At 48.3% G+C, this 18,850-nt stretch overlaps 1 protein-coding gene across 1 annotated transcript in view; it reads right to left on the reverse strand.

The window, feature by feature from the left end:
- ASH1L (ASH1 like histone lysine methyltransferase) overlaps positions 1–18,850 on the reverse strand; it is a 74,615-nt gene that overhangs the window by 42,084 nt on the left and 13,681 nt on the right. The window contains exon 3 of the mRNA XM_079958596.1: positions 6,514–11,341. Coding sequence (XP_079814722.1) covers positions 6,514–11,341 — 4,828 coding nt within the window. The remainder of the gene's footprint in view (positions 1–6,513; positions 11,342–18,850) is intronic.

Consider the following 18,850-nt stretch of genomic DNA (forward strand, 5'->3'; position numbering starts at 1 on the left):
GGCTGTTTCTCATCAAATCCAAGTCAGCTCACTCACGGTAATGGAATTCCTCGGGAAATTCCCAGAACTGCACTAACCAACACAACCTGTTTTCTCCTCCTGCTTTTCAGACTTATCCCGTTGAGGGAGGATGTCGCACTCAGCCTCTGAGAGGGAAGCTAAACTGGGGGCTTTGGGGGGAACCAGGTACCTAACCTATGGGAAAAGAGGAGGGGTAACAAGCCAACAAAGGTCCGTATAGTTAAAGCCATGGTTTTCCCAGTAGTAATATATGGAAGTGAGAGCTGGACCATAAAGAAGGCTGATCGCCAAAGAATTGATGCTTTTGAATTATGGTGCTGGAGGAGACTCTTGAGAGTCCCATGGACTGCAAGAAGATCAAACACATCCATTCTGAAGGAAATCAGCCCTGAGTGCTCACTGGAAGGACAGATCCTGAAGCTGAGGCACCAATACTTTGGCCACCTCACGAGAAGAGAAGACTCCCTGGAAAAGACCCTGATGTTGGGAAAGATTGAGGGCACAAGGAGAAGGGGACGACAGAGGACAAGATGGTTAGACAGTGTTCTCGAAGCCACAAACATGAGTCTGACCAAACTGCGGGAGGCAGTGGAGGACAGGAGTGCCTGGCATGCTCTGGTCCAGGGGGTCACGAAGAGGCGGACACAACTAAACGACTAAACAACAACAACAAGCCAAATCTGGGGGTATTTGTAGGTGCAAGAAGGGCAGCAAGAGTGCCACTAGATATTGGTGTGGAGGCTTCTCAGCAAGGTCTAAAAGCCCGATTTTGGATCCAGAGTAAAAATTAGCTTGCAGAACAAACTTTTTTTAAAAAAAGCACTGTTAAGCACTCTTAAGTCCACTGACATCCATTGGTATTACTAAAAGGATGACTAAAATTGAATATTTACCTGCTTGTTAAAAAACAAAAACTTCATAGTGACTGTAGCAAACCTGGCAAATCCTAGAGGAGTAATGGTGTTAGTAGTATATTATGGCAAGAACAAAAACGGAGCCTAGTGGCAGTTAAAAGACTAAAAGATTTATTACAGCATAAACATTTGTGGAGCAGAACCATGAAAGCGTAAGCCTCAATAAATCTGGTAGTCTTTACAGTGGCGTAGCGTGGGGGGTGCAGGGGGCCGGCCGCACCAGGCGCAACATCTGGGGGTTAGGGTTAGGGGGCGCAAATCCACGGGTTAGGGGGCGCAAATTACTTGCCTTGCCCCGGGTGCTGACAACCCACGCTACGCCACTGAGTCTTTAAGATGCCACAAGACTCTGTTTTGTATAGAAATGTTATCAACACAGTTTTTTGTTGGTTTTTTAAAACCAACCAAGAAACTGATTTGTGCCTTTGGTGTTTATAAGAGGGTTTCCCAAACTTGGGTCTCCAGCTGTTTTTGGACCATTCCTAGGTAGCAGGACCAGTGGTCAGGGATGTTGGGAACTGTAGTCACTCAGTTTGCTTAACCAGTGTGGTTACCAGACATAGAGAAGAAACCATGAAGAGTTTTGTGGAACCTTCATGACTAAAAAAATTATTACAGCATAAGGTTTTGTGGTTTACAGTCATCAGGTGAATGAAGTGTCATCCTGAGTTACAGTTACACATGGTGTGTGGGTGGGTTGTTGGGATTTTCTTTAAAAATGTTTTTTGAGAGGGGGAGAATTGTAAACAGTGAGCTCAGAGGGAAAAAGAAAAGTAGAAATGGTGATGGTTACATAAGAAACGGTGGTAATTCACAACACAGTTGTTGATGACAGGCACATTTCGGCAATGGTAAGCCAATTAACATATATAATGTGCTTATAATCCATTGTCTTGATTCATTCCACTAGTGAAACCATTAAACCTCTTGATATATTGTAATTCATCAGTTTCAAGTTGCAGTCTGTCTTTGAAATTCCTCTGCTCCATGAAGTCCACTTTAACTTCACTTGCAAAATGTCCTGGAAGACTCCGGTATGGCTCCCCTTTAACACATACACAGTCCAACAAGACAACAACACAAACCCACTGACAGCATACAACTGAATATAGCTAACTTAACCCAACAACCCCAACAACAAATCCTACTGCAGCTAACCAAAGACAATCAACCACACCCTAGGCCACCCCAACCTCTCTCACCACCAAGGAAACATAAAAAGTGAATAGAAAAAGAACCTATCCAAGTGACACTGACACAAAACTCCACATATACACTAAGTAAAAGAACAGAAGCTTTACCACCCCACCCCCTCTCTCCTGCCCCCCCTTCTTTTTTGCCCAACCCTATATTGCATATAACACCAATGTCTCACGACAAATGTAACTGATCTGTAGAAAACGCAACCTGAAGAAAGAGACAATGCATGTGATTTTGTGAACGAGGAAAATCTTTAATAATAAAACATTTTTTTAAAAAAAATGTCCTGGAAGGTTGAAAGGTTCCTCCACTGACTTCTGAATATTGCCATCTCCGATGTCAGATTTGTGCCCATTTACACACAGAGTTACCAGCTGAAAACACTCAAGCGTAGCATTAATACTCTACAGCCCATGCTGGACACTTGACACTTCACTCACAGGCCTTGTGTGGTGGATCTGTATATAATGCCCTATATGCCTGAAGGAGTGTCTCCAGCCCCATCATTCAGCCTGGATGCTCGTTGCGAGAAGTGAGTTACAGGAAACCAGACAGAGGGCCTTCTCAGCAGTCCTGCCGGCCCTGTGGAACGCCCTCCCGTCAGATGTCAAGGAAATAAACAACTGACGTTTAGAAGACACCTGTATTTTAATGTTTTTAATGTTTGATGTTTTACTGTGGTTTTATAGTTGTTGGAAGCTCCCAGAGTAGCTGGGGCAACCCAGTCCAATGGGCAGCATATAAATAGTATAGTAGTAGTAGTAGTAGTAGTAGTTTATAGACAACTCTCTGACTTAAAACAGCTGCTCACCATCAACAACAGACCATGTAACAGAGATAGAGGCAAAGAGACCAGCCCCTGTAGGAGACTCATATGACAACTTTCTCCCTATGTCTACCATCCACAACACTGGGGGTTTAGTCACCTGCTCATCTTCCAGTGTGCCATCATCTGCCAGCAATGCCCTTCTGTATTCTACCAATAACAAAGAGAACCAGTCTCTATGCAAAAGAATGGACAAAACTCTGACATCAGAAATGGCACTATTCAAGAGCTGATGAGGGAACATTGCAACGTTCCAGGACATTAAAAAAAAATTTAAATATGTTTAAGTATCCAATTTAATAAAGAAGATAAAAACAAAGATACGTGTTAAAAAGGGGTGGGAAGAAAAATACAATACAAAGCTCACATTGAGAATCCTATAGTCATCAATAAAGGTAAAGGTAAAGGTACCCCTCCCCGTACGGGCCAGTCGTGTCCGACTCTAGGGTTGTGCGCCCATCTCACTTAAGAGGCCGGGGGCCAGTGCTGTCCGGAGACACTTCCGGGTCACGTGGCCAGCGTGACGAAGCTGCTCTGGCGAGCCAGCACCAACGCAGCACACGGAAACGCCGTTTACCTTCCCGCTATAAAGCGGTACCTATTTATCTACTTGCACTTGGGGGTGCTTTCGAACTGCTAGGTGGGCAGGAGCTGGGACCGAAAGACGGGAGCTCACCCCGCCGCGGGGATTCGAACTGCTGACCATGCGATCGGCAAGGCCTAGGCACTGAGGTTTTACCCACAGCGCCACCTGCGTTCCATAATCATCAATACTTTCCACTAAACTTAAACATGTAAATTGATATAAGCCCTCCAGGTGTCAAAAAACAAATTTGGTGTTTAGAAAAATATATGTTTAAATGTATTGTGTAATAGGCAGTGGCTCTTTATACTTCCAAGCTTGACTTACAAGACTCATAATGAGCACAAGCGTTTGCAACATCCACTTTTGTTGTCCTGCTGTTTATCCCAATACTACAGAAATATGTAGTTTTAAAGTACTTGAACATTTGGGAATATAAAAGATTTCATAAGTACAAAATGTATACACAGCTTCAGAGCAAAAAGAACACATCACTGGACATGCCTGAATCATGAGCCTTTTCAGCATTACACTTCCAGAAGCTATCATTATTAAGCAGTACCTTCATGCAGAAATATAGTGGAGTCCAATGTATCTGAAACAATTTTTGCTGGATCAGTCTCAATTTCAAATCCAGAAAAACATTCTGTATTGATTTTAATGCAATTTCCCATTGTTTAGGTTGTCCAGCACATCCTAATTCCCTATTCCACAACTCTCTATGCTCCTGAATACCTCCTTTACAAAGGTCTAACAGGCATTTATATACAGTAATTTCCTCCAACAAGGCAAACCACCCATAAATAGACACCAACAGATGCTGTAACTGAAGAGACTGTCATTCAGCACTCAATGGCAAATAGTATTTATACCACCAAAAAATGACAAAAATTCTCCATCTGAATGTAACAGCTTATCTAATGTATAAATCCCACATCCAACCCATTTCTTACAAACACACTTGACATTCCCAGGACATGATGTAAAGGACCTTAGAGTAGCCACCCTGAAAGAAAGGGACTTTCAAAGGGAGGCTGCAGTATGAAACTGCCGAATTACACCATATAAAAGGGTTCAATGCTATCACATGTGGAATGAATCAAAATAGCACACTGCCTGTGTCGATTGGTTTACTAATGCCAGGATGTCTGTGTCATCAGCGACTGTTTTGCTAATTACCACTGTTTATTGCACACTCTCATTGTCCTTGTACTTTCCACACTTAATCCCCTTCTGATGTCACTGTTTACAATTCCCTTGCCCCATTATGTATGTATATACAGTGGTGCCCCGCAAGACGAACGCCTCGCAAGACGGAAAACCCACTAGACGAAAGGGTTTTCCGTTTTGGAGGCGCTTCGCAAAACGAATTTCCCTATGGGCTTGCTTCGCAAGACGAAAATGTCTTGCGAGTTCCTGCGGGGTTTTTTCCCTTTTCCCCCCCTTTTCCTAAGCCGCTAAGCCGCTTATCAGCTGATCCGCTGATAAGCCGCTTAACAGCTGATCGCTAAAAGCCGCTAAACTGCTAATAGCGCTAATCCGCTAAGCTGTCAATGGGCTTGCTTCGCAAGACGAAAAAACCGCTATACGAAGAGCCTCACGGAACGGATTAATTTCGTCTTGCGAGGCACCACTGTATACTTGCAACTCAGGATAACACTTCCTGCATCTACCAGAGCAGGCTGTAGACCACAAAGGTTTAATGATTTGTTTAGCCTTTAAGGTGCCACAAGTGACTAACAAAGCTACCCCTCTAAAAACAGAGCATGATCTTGAGAAACAGCAACTGGCCATTCAACATAATTATTTCCAATTACTAGGAGATGGAATCACATTTGTATGGTGTCAGAATTATAAAAGACCTGGGATTCTCTCCAGTTGCCACTGGCTCCCCTACAGAATCAGGCCTTTTTCTCCTTTGCTAAGAACATATCCCGCTGCCAGCACAATAGGAAAGAGGGACATGTAGCATTGGTCCTTACACAAATGACCTGATTTGGGGGGCGGGGGGGAGGTGGCACTGCAGCTCAGAGGCAGAGCTTCTACTTTGCCTTGGTTCAGTCTCCGACTGAGGTAGTAGGTAAAGGGGAAAATACCTCCCCCAATATTTTAATCTTATTTATCTATACAAAAACGGTTTTAAAACTGCTTAATATAGTTTTTTTAAAAAATCTAAGCAATCTAAAACAATATTGTTAAAGCATAAATGCAACAAATGTCTTGGAGAGCCACTGCCAATCAGAGTATTAGTGCAGCTGCTTTGTATGCAGGAAGACCAGGCTTCAATCTCTGGCATCTCCAAGTAGGCTGGGGAAGATGTCCTGTCTGAAACCCTGGAAAGTCACTGCCCATTGGTGTGGACAATAGTGGACCAATAAGTGTGGCTCACTGTAAGTCAAGAGTAACGGGCTAGATGAACCAACAAGGACCAAACACAAAACTGGGGTAGCATCATAGGCAGGCAAAAAAGAAAAAAAAAATGAAACGCTGACCAGGGGACAGGAGTTACTGCAATATTTTGTTGCTAAAAATGTGCTCGTGTAAAGATCTCTTCCCCCACCCCCTCCAAAAAAACCACCATGTTAAACTCACAACAAACATGGGGAGTTTCCTCCTCTCTTTTTAGATGGACCAGTGGTCTGATCTGGTATACAGCAGTTTCTTATGTTCATTTGGCAGAGTGCATGAAGCCTCTGGATCGACTAGGCTGCTCTGAACCTGGACACACCTGGTCAGCAGGTCAGCCCCCTCTGCTTGATGTACTTCAAGCTCCAGATCTCTGGGAACATGGGCTGGAAAACATCCCCACCCCCAGGCAAGACTAGATTTGCATACAACTGCTCATAACCCCAGAACCTTCTTTTTCCACCCGCCTGACATGATGAAGTGGTGGCAGTTTCAGCCTTGCTAACTCCAGGTGCTGTTTAAAAGATTGCATTGACACACATACAAGAGTAGAGGTCTCTTACCTGACAAGGTTGGCCCTGCCTTCTCCATAGGGGGCAACGTCTCCTTCCGGAGAGGCCGGCTGAGCGAGGCTTCCTGGGGGCCAAAGAGTCCGGAGCCATCAGACAGTTTTTTGCGCCCGCCGGTGGCAGCAGAGCTGGAGACTCGGCAGCTGCCTATTGCACTGGTAAAAAGGTTTGTGTGCTCATCGCTGCTGACCGGCTCGGAGCTGGGAGTGAACCTCCCCAGAGGCAGGTTGGGCGGAGTGTCTGAGCAGTCTATCTGCAGCGGCGTCTGTAGCCCCAGAGCCAGGGAGGAGTTGGGCTCTGCTGGCTCCCTCCGGACCCACTGCTCTTCCCTCCCAAGCAGGCCTTTCGAAGGGGACAGGTGTGGGCAGGCCATGTGGCAACGGTGTTTCTCCTTATGCTTGTACCTCTCACCAACGGCCTCCTTCCCAAACCGGTAGCGCTTCAGGGACTCCAGGACGGTTCGGGAAGGGCCGCTGGGCGCCAAGGTGTCAAGGGAGACCTGCGGCTGCTCTGAGGAGGAGCGGTGTTCGCGGTGCTTGTGGCGGTGGCGGTGCTTGTGCTCCAGCATCCAGCCGTAGGCCATCTCCGGTGGGACGCTGGGGTGGTAGGTGCTCATAGAGAGGAGGGGCGCCCGGCTGGCGGTGAGGAAGGCCTCCTGGCGAAGCAGCTTATGCTTCTTCTTGTGGTACTTGGCGGGGTTGAGGAGCAAGTGGCCGGTGTGCATGTATGACGGAGGCGGCAGCGGGGTGGTGAACGAAGGGGAAGGCGGAGGCGGGTAGAGGGTCGGCGGGTACCGCCCGTAATAGCCCAGGCCAATGGGAGCGGCCGCAAGGGGAGAAGGAGAGTAAGGCATGCCGTAAGAGGGGTAGAACCCAGTGCCGGAGAGGGGGAAGCTGAGGCTGTGCATAAAGGGCATTTCCGCCATGGCCTCACGCATTTTGGGTGGCCGGCCTCTCTTCTTCTTCAGGTCAGGCTTTCGGATGTAGTGCAAAGGATCCAGAGGGAAGGTGGGGTGGGAGTAGAAGCTGTTGAAGTTGATGCGGAAAATCGTGGGCAGCAAGTCCCGGGGGATGAAATGGTGGCTCCTGTGGGTGATCCGGATTTCGCTCAAGCGGCTGATCAGCTCCTCTAGCTCCGCCAGGAAATCAGGGTCCTGCCTGCCCCGCAGCTGCGGGTACTTCTTCTTCCTCTTCCGCTTCTGCCTCTTCATCTTGTCGTAGGCCAGGTAGTCGTGGCTGCGGCGCTTGCACTTGTGCTTGTGTTTCTCTTTGAGGCTGCTCAGGACCGTCGAGGTCTCGGGGGGGACGAGGGAGATATGGTCGAAGGAGTGCCGCCGCTTCTTCGGGCCGCAGAACTTCTCCGCCCTGTCAGAAGTGCTGTTGTTGTCAGTCCCGATCCCGCTGTCGCTGGGAATCGTCTCGTCGCTGTGGGACTCGCTGATGGGCGATGGAGTGGCTTCCTTCAGAGAGCCGAGTTCGCTCATGTGGGATGGGGAATTGGGGAGAAGAGTTGGTGGGGAGAGCCGCCTCCGGGCCCTCGAGGCCTTCCGCATTGCCAGGGTCTGAACCACGCTTCCCTGCCTGGAGTGGAGGTGCAGATAGGGCACCGAGTTGGGCTCCACAAAGCCCATGTCGCTGCTGACGGGGCTCTGCCCTCCGCTCACCCCAGATGACTGAGAACAAACGGGTGAAGGGAGAATCTCAGGGTTATTTGTGGCTGAAGGGAGCAAAGGAGCCACTGCTTGTCCGAGCGCCGTCCCCGTCGCCTGCTGGGCAGACTTTTCAAGAAGAGTCAAGCTGTCAGCATTAGCGGCCAGGATGCCATTCAGGACAGCTTTCGGCTTCCTGCCTCGCCTCTTTCCTATGTAGATTGTTCCTTTCTTGCTGACGTTGATCTGCTGGCCTAGTTTCGAGCCAAACGTGGCAGCGAGGGTCGACACTGTCGTGTGGAGCTTGGATTGCACGTTCCCTTTATTTGGTTCTGTCGCAGTAGACGAGAGGATTTGATTCAAAAGCTTCTTCCGCTTCAGCGTCTTCATCTTGTTGATTTTCCTGATGATGGTTTTCATCAGCTGCCCGTTGCTGCGCTTGCTCTCCTTGCGGTCCGGCTCTACTTCAAGGTCAGTCATGTTGCAGGCGCTCGTCTTCCCAGGCTCCTCGGGGCCTCCTAACGGGCTTGCCACTTCAAAGAAATCCTCGCTCTGCCGCTGGTCGCTTTCACAATCCAGCTTGTTGGAACTGTCCGCAGTGACAAAGGGTGCCACGGAGAGGACAGGGGGTTTCATCTTGACCCCTGATCTGATCTGCCTCTTCGGACGGCCCCTCTTCTTTGGGAAAGCTTGCTCTGTGAGGCTCTGCTGAAAAGACGGGATCTCCACCTCCGGATGCAGCACTGGAGGTTCTTGCTCTTCCTTTGACTGCACTGAAAACACTTTAGAGGCAGGGATCTTCAGGGTCCGCTTCGGGGGGCCCTCCAGGTGGGGCATCTCTTTGGATTTTGACCTGCCCCTTTTGGACTTGTACATTTCAGGCAGCAGGTCGTCCGAGATGCACCCAACGGAAGCCTGCATGTGAGGACTGTAAAATTTGCTCGGCTCCTTCTCAACACTGCTGAGCAGAGAGAGGGACTGTATGCTACTAGACTTGCTGAGCTTTGGCAACTGGCGCTTGACAAACTCGTGCTGGGCAAAGGAAGGCGGGCCTGCGCTTTTGAAGAGCTTGGCCTGATCTAGGCTACTGTTTGACAACACGCTGCAAGAAATGTTCTTGAAAAGCTCAGGCCGCCCCAATTCTAGGCCTTTGGGAGGCCGGCAAGTGCTCCTGGAGACTACCTTAGTCCAGCGCGGCTTCCTTCCTTTCCTTTTCTTCAGAGGTGTTGCTTGCGGGCCTCCACCACTACTGCTCAAAGTTTCCACCCCCTGGCAGGGTTTACCTGATGCAGCCATGGCACCAATCTTTAGAAAGGGCTTATTGTTGAACAAACTGGAGAAGCTAACCACCGAAGGGGCAACAGTGGCACGGGTGTTAGAGTCAGTTGCCAGGCTGGGCTTCCTGCCTAAGGTGGGGCTCGGTTTGGGGTCATCGGCATGCACAGCTTTGGAACCGTTTAATTCCCTGCCGACCCCTTTGCCAGCAGCATGCGAGCCAGGATTCGGCACCCGGTTCATACTTGAGCGCGTGCTGTCAGAGGCAAACGGGGTCTTGCTAATCTGCTCGGAAATTCCTTCTAAGAGCTCAGGCGTGCTATTTAAATGCAGAGGGTTGGAAGCTAACTGAGCCAAGGTTGCTGTGGGGCTACGTGTTAAAGCAGGGACAGAGGCGGCTGGGGAGGGGGAGGGAAGGCCCCCCTCCCCAACAGCACTGAATGGAGATTTGGCTGTAGATACATCAGAAGCGCCTCCTGAAGTCCTGAATTCGGGGGAAGTGCAATACACGGGCAGTTGTTTATCATGCTTGGGTGCTTCAAACGTGCCCCTTTCACTGGACGAGGAGCTGTCCTGCTGACTGCAGGCCCCTTCCTTGCCTCCACCTGACGCTTCTTTTTGAACTGTTACCTTTTCTGGGATGCTTTCTTTACTCTGCCTTGCAACATGCTTCTCAAAAGGCTTACTGCCCACACTGTCTTTCAAGAGGCCTGGCGGCAAAGGACTTTCGTGACTTATGACATTCGCAGAACACCGTTTGAAGGGTTCCACGGAAGGGTGAGCAGCATCTGCCTTCAAAGCCCCCGAGTCCTTATTGGCCAGCCCACACAGACTGCTGCTGGCCCCTGCCATTTTCTTCCCAGAGTCCTTAGCAGCCAAGGCCGCTGGAATGCCAACCCCCGGTGGCTTCTTTCCAGACTCTTTAGTAATCAATCCAATTGGGCTGCTAGCCCCCAGAGGCTTCTTTCCAGCGTCTTTATTCACCAATCCGCTTGAAGCACCAATCCCTGGCAGCTTCTTTCCAGAGTCCCTGCTGACCAATCCGATCGGCCCATCTGACCCTGGATGTTTCCTCCCAGCATCCTTATTAAAAAATACAGTTGGACCGCCTGGTCCAGGTAGCTTCTTCCCAGGGTCTTTGTTAACCAATCCAGGTGGACTAACAGTCCCCAGCATCTTTTTCCCAGAATCCTTGGGAAGTAATCCAACCGGACTGTTAGTCCCCAGAAGCCTTTTCCCAGAATCCTTGCTGACTAGCCCAACTGGCATGCCAGACAACAGTGGTTTCCTTCCGATTTCCTTGCTGACCAATCCCATTGGGGAGCCAAGGATCGGTAGCTTCTTCCCACAGTCCTTGCTAACTAGCCCAGGCATGCTGGGGCAAGGCCCTGGTTGCTTTTTGCTCCCAGAGTCCTTGCTGACTAGTCCAGCACCACTACTAATCCCCGGTGGCTTCCTTGCAAAGTCCTTGTTACTCAAAGCAACGCCCATAGTGCCGCTTCCAAGCTGTTTCTTTACAAAGTCCTTGCTCGCAGGCACGGTCACAGCCCCAACCACTGGCAGCTTCTTTCCGGAGTCTTTAGCAAATCCAGAAGCAATTCCCATGAAGGGCTTCTTTTGCTTCGTTTTGGAAGACTTTGACGGAGGGCAAGTTGTAATAAGCTGAGCCAGTTTTTCTGTCACCGTTGGTGCTCCATTAATCTGAGCTCTGTCCTTTGAGTCTGGGTCGCAACTACTGGCCGGAGTGGAAAGTGCTGACTTCCCATAATCGGTCACTTCGGAGCGCAGCGGCGAAAGTTTCTTTGAAAGAGGGCTGCTCTCCCTCGGCCTGCCCTCAGCTGCAGAGCTGTCAGTCGGCGCTGTGGCTTCTCCACTCTTCTTGTACAGCTTTGACGGGTCCTATGCATTTAAAAAAAAAGAATGAGAAAAGCTTTAAGCACCCAGGCATCAGCAAGGGAGGATGCATTCCTTGTATCATATTGGTTTGCACTGGCAGGCCTAGGGAAAATATTTCGGAGGTACCAACGCTGTGTGAGCCAGGAGAAGGATCAGATTTTGTTATTTTCCCAACCCCATCTACTGGCACCACAGACACAGACCTTTGCTATTTGGTTAGTGGGTCATTTCTGTTTGTGAAGTACTGCAGGGCTGGAAACCAGGGGGCCAAGAGGCATTGACGGGGCAAATATGGGGGGAATGGGGGGAAACGGATCGTACCAACAAAGAAAAGTGGAATTTGGTTTCTACATGCACAAGTCAAACATCTATTATCTTAAAAAAGAAACAAAAACCTGGGGAATCTAAGTGGTTTCTCACAGGTACAGCTGGGAGAGAGGATTCAAATTCTTAGAAAGAGAAACAGAAATTTGAAGTACCATGGCCTCTACAGAGCTGAGACAATACTGCAGTTACTATGTGTTACAAATATTTTAGAACAGGAATCATCAACTAGAGGCCCCCTCCACCCAAGCTGCCAATCTTAGGGAGGGAAAGAGGGCTAGAGAGGGAAAAGTTATCTTTAGCAGGAGTAGGGAAGGCATGGCCCTCCAAAAGTTGTTGGACTTCCCTCTGCATGGCTGGCAATCAGTGATGATGAGATGATGAGAGAAGCAGTCTATCAACCTTCATAAGGCCATGGCTTCCCCGTTCTTGCTCAACAGACTCATTGGCTGGGGACTCGTGAGGTGGGAGACAGGGGTTAGAGCCTTTGCCCATACTCACACTAACTGCCAACCAGAGCTTTGAGAAGTTTGGGAAACCAAGTACAGTGGTGCCTCGCAAGACAAAAAGAATCCGTTCCGCGATTCTCTTCGTATAGCGGTTTCTTCGTCTTGCAAAGCAAGCCCATTGACGGATTAGCGCTATTAGAGGTTTAGCGGCTTTTAGCGGCTTATTGGATAAGCGGATAAGCAGCTTATAGCGGCTTATTGGATAAGCGGATAAGCGGCTTAGCGGCTTAGAAAAAGGGGGGGGGGGACCGCAGGAACTCGCAAGACATTTTCGTCTTGCGAAGCAAGCCCATAGGAAATTCATTTTGCGAAGCACCTCCAAAACGGAAAACTCTTTCGTCTAGCGAGTTTTCCGTCTTGCGAGGCATTCGTCTTGCGGGGCACCACTGTACTTGGGACCTTTCCAATGCTGGTTAAAGATTGCATTACTCACCCCACCCACTTTTCACATTTCTCTCACTATTTGAGAACATGCCCATCCCTTATTACTAGGACCATACAATTTATTGACTCAAAGGAATTCTTTCATTCATACATTTCAGTAATTAATATTTCATTCACAGCACCTCAAGCACACTGGGGGATTTCCAGAACACACAGAGAAACAGCCCCTGCTCTGCCAAGGAGCTCGTCGGCTGACTGGAGACATGATTTAGTATATGCAAGCAAGTGTAAGAGACCAGGAAAGGAAACACACAGGGTGCATGGTTCTGTAGTTAGGCTGGATGTGCTGGTAGAGCAGCAGCAGGTTAATAGCCGCAGGCGTTTATAGGCAACTAAGAGGGTAAGCAGGCAGGCCAGCAAGCGCTGGCTAATGGAACAGTGGCCATTAAAAGGGACACGGGTTCCTTGCCAGGTCAAAGTAAAAAATGGGAGGCCCAGGAAAGTAAGACCACTTGCTTGTTATTTATTGTATACACCACCATTCTTCTATGGTTAGGCCTTCTAAGATGGCTTACAACAAATAATAAAACTGGCTAGATTCAGGAACCAAAGTCAAGTGATGAATCAAATATGAAAATGGTTGTCAGGTTCAGCAAAAAACTTGGACAAACAGAAATATTATTGTGTGTGAAATAGGGTTGAATCTATGGGTCCCGGCACTCTGCCACACTCCTGATTCTGTTGCATGAAAGATCTAAATGGCCCGCAGCTTAATAGGTGCTTGTAGTAAGTGGAGCACCACAAGGTGCTACTTTGGCCCAAGGTGTGAAGACCTGGGCTCAGATCCCACACTGGGCCATAAGAAGCTCTTTGCCAAATCATGCTCCCTGTTAGCTTTGCCTACCTTCTGCACAGAGCGGGGTCAAGGACAAAATGGGAAAGCAAAATGTAGGCTGATCTGACACCTTGGGAATGGTGCTAATGTAATAAATAAAGGGCAAGTAATTATGTTGATGAAACAAGGCTACAGTGGAAGCATCCATAGTGGGGTAATTTTAAGCACCTGGCAGGGAAGCTTAGTGTTAACAGGGTGGGGCAAGAACATGAAGGGAGGAAAGTTCCTTCCCGTAAAATAATGTCCAAGAAAGTTGACAAAACTCCCAGTGATGTGGGTTTTCCAGCAAATTCTGAATTGGAAAGACTTCCAGAAAACTTTCCTATGCAAATAAGGGTACTTTGCATTGGAAAATATTCAGTTTGCTGCAGAAAAAAATTCTGATGCCCTAATTTAGCATGCTTATTTTACATGCATTTAATAAAGCTAAAAGCTTTGAAATTGCCAAGCCTGCCTTATATTTATTTGCAATCAGCTTCGAGTCATTGTTACGAAATGGAAGATTTTCCACAGAAAAAAACAAAAGCACTTGAAAAACCTCCATGTCACTAATTAAGCCAATAAAACAAACCAGCACAGCTAGGCAGAAGCAGGAATTGGCAGAGCGTTCCCTCATGCTCAGGAATTCCATAAAGACTCCCTTGAAAAGCAGCCTTCGCTGGCTACCTAAACACCAACAGAGAGGGGACCAAACAAACTACCCCAGGGAGCTCCACTGCTGAAAAGTCCTGTCCCAGATAACAAGAGACACTCAGCACAGGGCCTCTGGGAGATTAAGGTATTGCATGGGAGCGGGTGGTCCTTAACGTACCCTGAACTCGGACCACTTAGGGGTTTCGAGCATCTGTTTTCAATTGGCCTGAAGTGGGTTGCACCAGCAGCATCAAAACCACCTGCTTTGCTTATTCAAGACTTCTAAGAAAAGGCAAGAGAAACATTGGCACCTACAGAAAGAAATTTAAATGCAGGCCCTGTGTTTCAGTTATTAGCACTTATAATACTGTTTATAGTTACATTACAAGAAAACCTGAACAAATAATCAGACCATGGAGACCAGAAAGCATTTAAACCATTTTTTTAAACCCACAAGCAGGTAGGAATTAAAATAAGCCAAAGGCCTGGAGGAACAGGTGAGCTCTTATCTGCCCATATAAAAACTTTAACAATCTGCCCTTCAGCTTCTTGAAGGAAAGGTGAGATATAAACACAATAATTAAATAATTTAAACCTCTTAGGCTTACTGCAGATTGCAGCTAACAGCAGGTCCCTGACCAAAAGTATGAAAAGGCTAGTGGCCAAAGTTATGGCCTGAATAAATATGGCGCTAAAACCTTGCTGGAGCTAAGCAGGTCTGCATCTGTTCAGCACCTGGATAGGAGTTTGCCGAGGAGAACCAGGTACTCTGCCCTAGTGGAAGAAACGTAGGATATAAAACACAAAAAATAATAAATGCTGCCATTCAGAATGTTCCACGGAACAGAATCTCAATCTTTATATTACTACAGCCCAGTACAAGGCAGGTTCCCTCAACCTGGTGCACCACAAGTTTTTTTTTAAAGAAGTACAACTCCTATCAGCTATTGGGCCATGCTGGCTAAAGCTGATGGGAGTTTGGGAGGGCAGCAAGTTGAAGAAAGGCTGTTGTAAAGGTAAGCCAGCATTATGATCCTGCTTTGCAGGTGAGGAGTGGAAGTAGAGAGCACAGCAGCTTGCCCAAAGCCACCAGTGAGTCTTGGGGCTGAGGTGGGATGGTGCCCAGGAAGGGGGGGGGGGCTCACAGCTGCTGCTCTTAAGCCACCTCAATTAACGTACAACCTTTAGAACATGGCAGGCTTTGATCTCCTCCCAGGCTTGGGCTTCCCTTCTCATCCTGCCAACTGCTTGCCTTGAACCCTAACCAAGCTCAGTTGCTACTAGAGGCCCTGCTGCGACAGACAGACAGACAGACAGACAGACAGACAGACAGACAGAGGGTGGATGCCTCTCGATCCTGCTCTGTTGTTTACTTTGAAAGCTGCTGGCGCTGGAGGGATTTTGTAGCAGAGAGAGAGGAGAGGAGAGGCGTCTGGCACCAAGCCCAGCTTTGCCACGGCAGCTGCAATAGTATGTACATTCTTGCTTGAGCCTTACATTTGCAGAGAGAGAAGGGTTTCTGCTTCCTTTGCGTGCACATATGGAACAGGCAGCTGAGGAGGCAGCCACAATCTGCCCTACGGCACTGGAGTCAAAAGCAAGGGCCCATTCTCATTCCCAAAATAGCCACCAAGGGTGCTTGGGGCTCCCTTACATGGCAAAAGGAACAAGCCTTCAAGCGCCTGCCTCTGCACAGTGTAAATGCGCTCAGCGGAGTGCAGCACGCTCCCAAGGGAAAAACACTATCCTGACCGGGGCTCCAGGGCTTGTTTGGACAGGTTTTTCCCCCTTTATGCGGTGCTACCCGCTGTGTTCTCTCAGCCCCCAGCTTCGTTTTTCTTCCAGACTTAAGCTGGGCCACATACTGAATATTTTACTTCCTCTTGTTGTGGTCAGGGAGGGAGAAGAAAGCTCTCCAAGACAACATGGGCAATGCATAGGCCTTGGAAACCATGCCCCGCCTATTCCTAATGCCATTAGGCACTCAGCCAAGGACCACCTTTAAGGCAGCAAACAGAATCCCCTCTGGGGCTTTTAGTGGTCTGGCTCCAGTGTCTTGCCTCCTGTGCTATCAGCATTCTGCTTCCATGGAAAGCATAGCTGGCACTTCAATACTTTGAGGGCAATGTCAAGGCTGCCGTTACCAGCCTGCCTGGGTGCTCAAGTCAAGCTGATCCCTAGGGACAATCCCTGTCCACTAAGCCCTATAAACACCATCCTCAGAACTTGCTCCCCAGCACAAGCAACCCATCACTGGTGTGAGGGCAATGCCTGCCTAAGCTCCTGCCTCCCATCAGGGATTTCTACTCTGGAACTCAGAACTTCCTGATCTGCTGCCAGAATATGGCCCTTGGAGTGGACCACATACCTGCTTCAGGCTCACTTGGACTGGCTGGCAGCTACTCTGCCCTACAAAGTCCTGGAACATAACTCTTCCCAAGACCAGAGAAAACAATCCCACATCACACCTTCACAGTGATCATTTATGTCACATGTGGGGGACCCTTTGCCTCCCCCACTATGTGTGCATAAATGCAACTCCCATCAGCCCCAACAAGCATGGCCAACGGCCAGGGATGATGGAAGCTGCAGTTCAGCAACATGTAGGACAAAGGCTCCTCACTTCTGCTCCATACAAACCCTCTTTGCTTCATTTGTCTGGCCCCTGCTTCATATCCCTCTGTCCCACCTGCAATACCTTCAGTTATAGTAACTAGCTGCAGGTGGGGGGGAGTGTTTCCCAAAGAGAAGCTAATGAAAGATAAGTCTATCAGTTCTTAACCACAGTAACTCAATGGAATTCTGCTGAATGCCAGATGCTACTGGCAAAGAAGAGGGGTAGGTGTCAACAACTATCCTCACCATGGTGAGAGTGGTATTGCCCCCTGGTGGATGGCCAGCCCTTCCCACCTTCTGTGTTGCTGCAGTGGTGAACTGGGATCATTCCAGTGGTTGTACAGTGGTCCGCATGCAAAGCTTGGCAGCTGGGTGGGCCAAGGAGCCCAAATACCCTTGGAAGTGGAAGGCAAACTGGCAACCTTTCCTGCTCTGCAGTAGAAAAGGTAGGCAGGAGGAGATTTGGATACTGCTGCCGAAAGGCAGTTGGGGCACCTTCAAACAGTGGTGCCCCAAACTGGAAAACTCCCTTCATCATCAGGGCTTGACAGGTGGCGGAGTGGCAAACAATGGCTTGTGACATAGCCAGCAAAGATGTGAAATCCCTAAATAGGGGTTATCACCACCATGCTCTGGTTGTTGCTGCCCAGAGGCACCTGGCTGGTCACACACTGGTAAAAAACCCAGTGCCAGAAGATTAGATGGTGTTTAGGTCTAATCCAGCAAGGCAATTCCCATATTTCTACTAGTTAGAAGCCTTCTAACTTCCAACTTGATCTCACTGGGTGGCCCAAAACACAGTGTATTGCGCGGACTATTGGACTGCTATTGGGGAGAGACAGATTCAGATCCCTTCTTGGCCAAGCAGCTCACTGAGTGCCCTTAGCACCTTGGAGAAAGGCAGGATGAAAACACATTAATACATATACATATTCTTATTCTCAGTCCCAAACTATAGGGATTAACAAAACTGACCTGCCTTATAGGGTTGCTGTAAAGATTAAGGGAGCACTTGCAATTTACATTTAACACTCTAAAGTGTGAAATATTATGATCCAATATTCAGCTGCATTATCTGAGAAAGGAGGCAATCCCTTCTTATATGCCAGGAAAAGCTCTACGGAGCCCTATGGAAATAGCATGCAAATGAGCTGTGGCCCCCTCTGAGCTTCTAACATACTGGAGTCTATGATTCCATTTAATCAGTGCTGTTTCCCTGTCCTGATGTAATTTAAATGATGAATACTGCTGCTGCTGCTACTACTACTACTAATTTATTATTATTACTATTATTATTATTATTATTAAACTGTCAATAGCAGGATTGGAATGAAATCTGCACAGGGCTGTTAGCCAAAGGCTTTCTGGTACTGGTGGCAGAAAATGTGAATTGGGGCCCAGACTCATGCCATCATAAGACACCAACCACGGGGAAATTCTGCCGCACAAGCCATATTAAAATGAAGGGGGATTGCTTAGGAGAGTTACCCAGGAGAACGTGCCCCTTGGGCTCAGGCCTGTGTATCTCACTCTCGGCTGCTCTTAATGGCACCCAGCATCTGCTGCCCAAGATGGTTGCCTCACCCTGCCTGCCTACCTTTAAATCTACAGCATCCTACAGAACACACTTTTAGGATTAACTCTGCGCACAAGTCCAAGTTTATTACGGCCTGGCATCTTCCCGCCCCCCAACTCTTTGAATGCATGTATGCAAACACACACACACACACACACACACACACACACACACAGAACTCTCAAACCATCTTTGTTTAGGTGTCATGGCAGAGCTTTAGCTGTGAATAAAACACAATTCCCACTCACGCCTTCCTCCCCCTCTTCTTCCCTCAGCAACTACAAAAGCTGAAGGATGAAGGACAGAAGTCCCTTTTTCATGTTTGGGCACCACCATTTGCCTTGTGATTTTCTAGAAGCAGCAGCAGCAGCAGCAGCAGCAGCAGCAGCAGAGAGCCTTCTGCAGCATTCACCTGCATAGCCAAGGACACTGCAAGGATCGGAAGGATACCTGTGCTCAGCAGTTTCTCGGGAAAACGGAGAGCTTTGAGAGAACACAAGCAAAGGTTCCATTTTGTTCCATTGTCTTAACTGCATCAACACTAGAGCTGTCAATGTGGAGCTTGTTGCTGTCAC

This window comes from Podarcis cretensis, assembly GCF_951804945.1.
Source record: "Podarcis cretensis genome assembly, chromosome: 16".
Classification (NCBI taxonomy): Eukaryota; Metazoa; Chordata; class Lepidosauria; order Squamata; family Lacertidae; genus Podarcis; species Podarcis cretensis.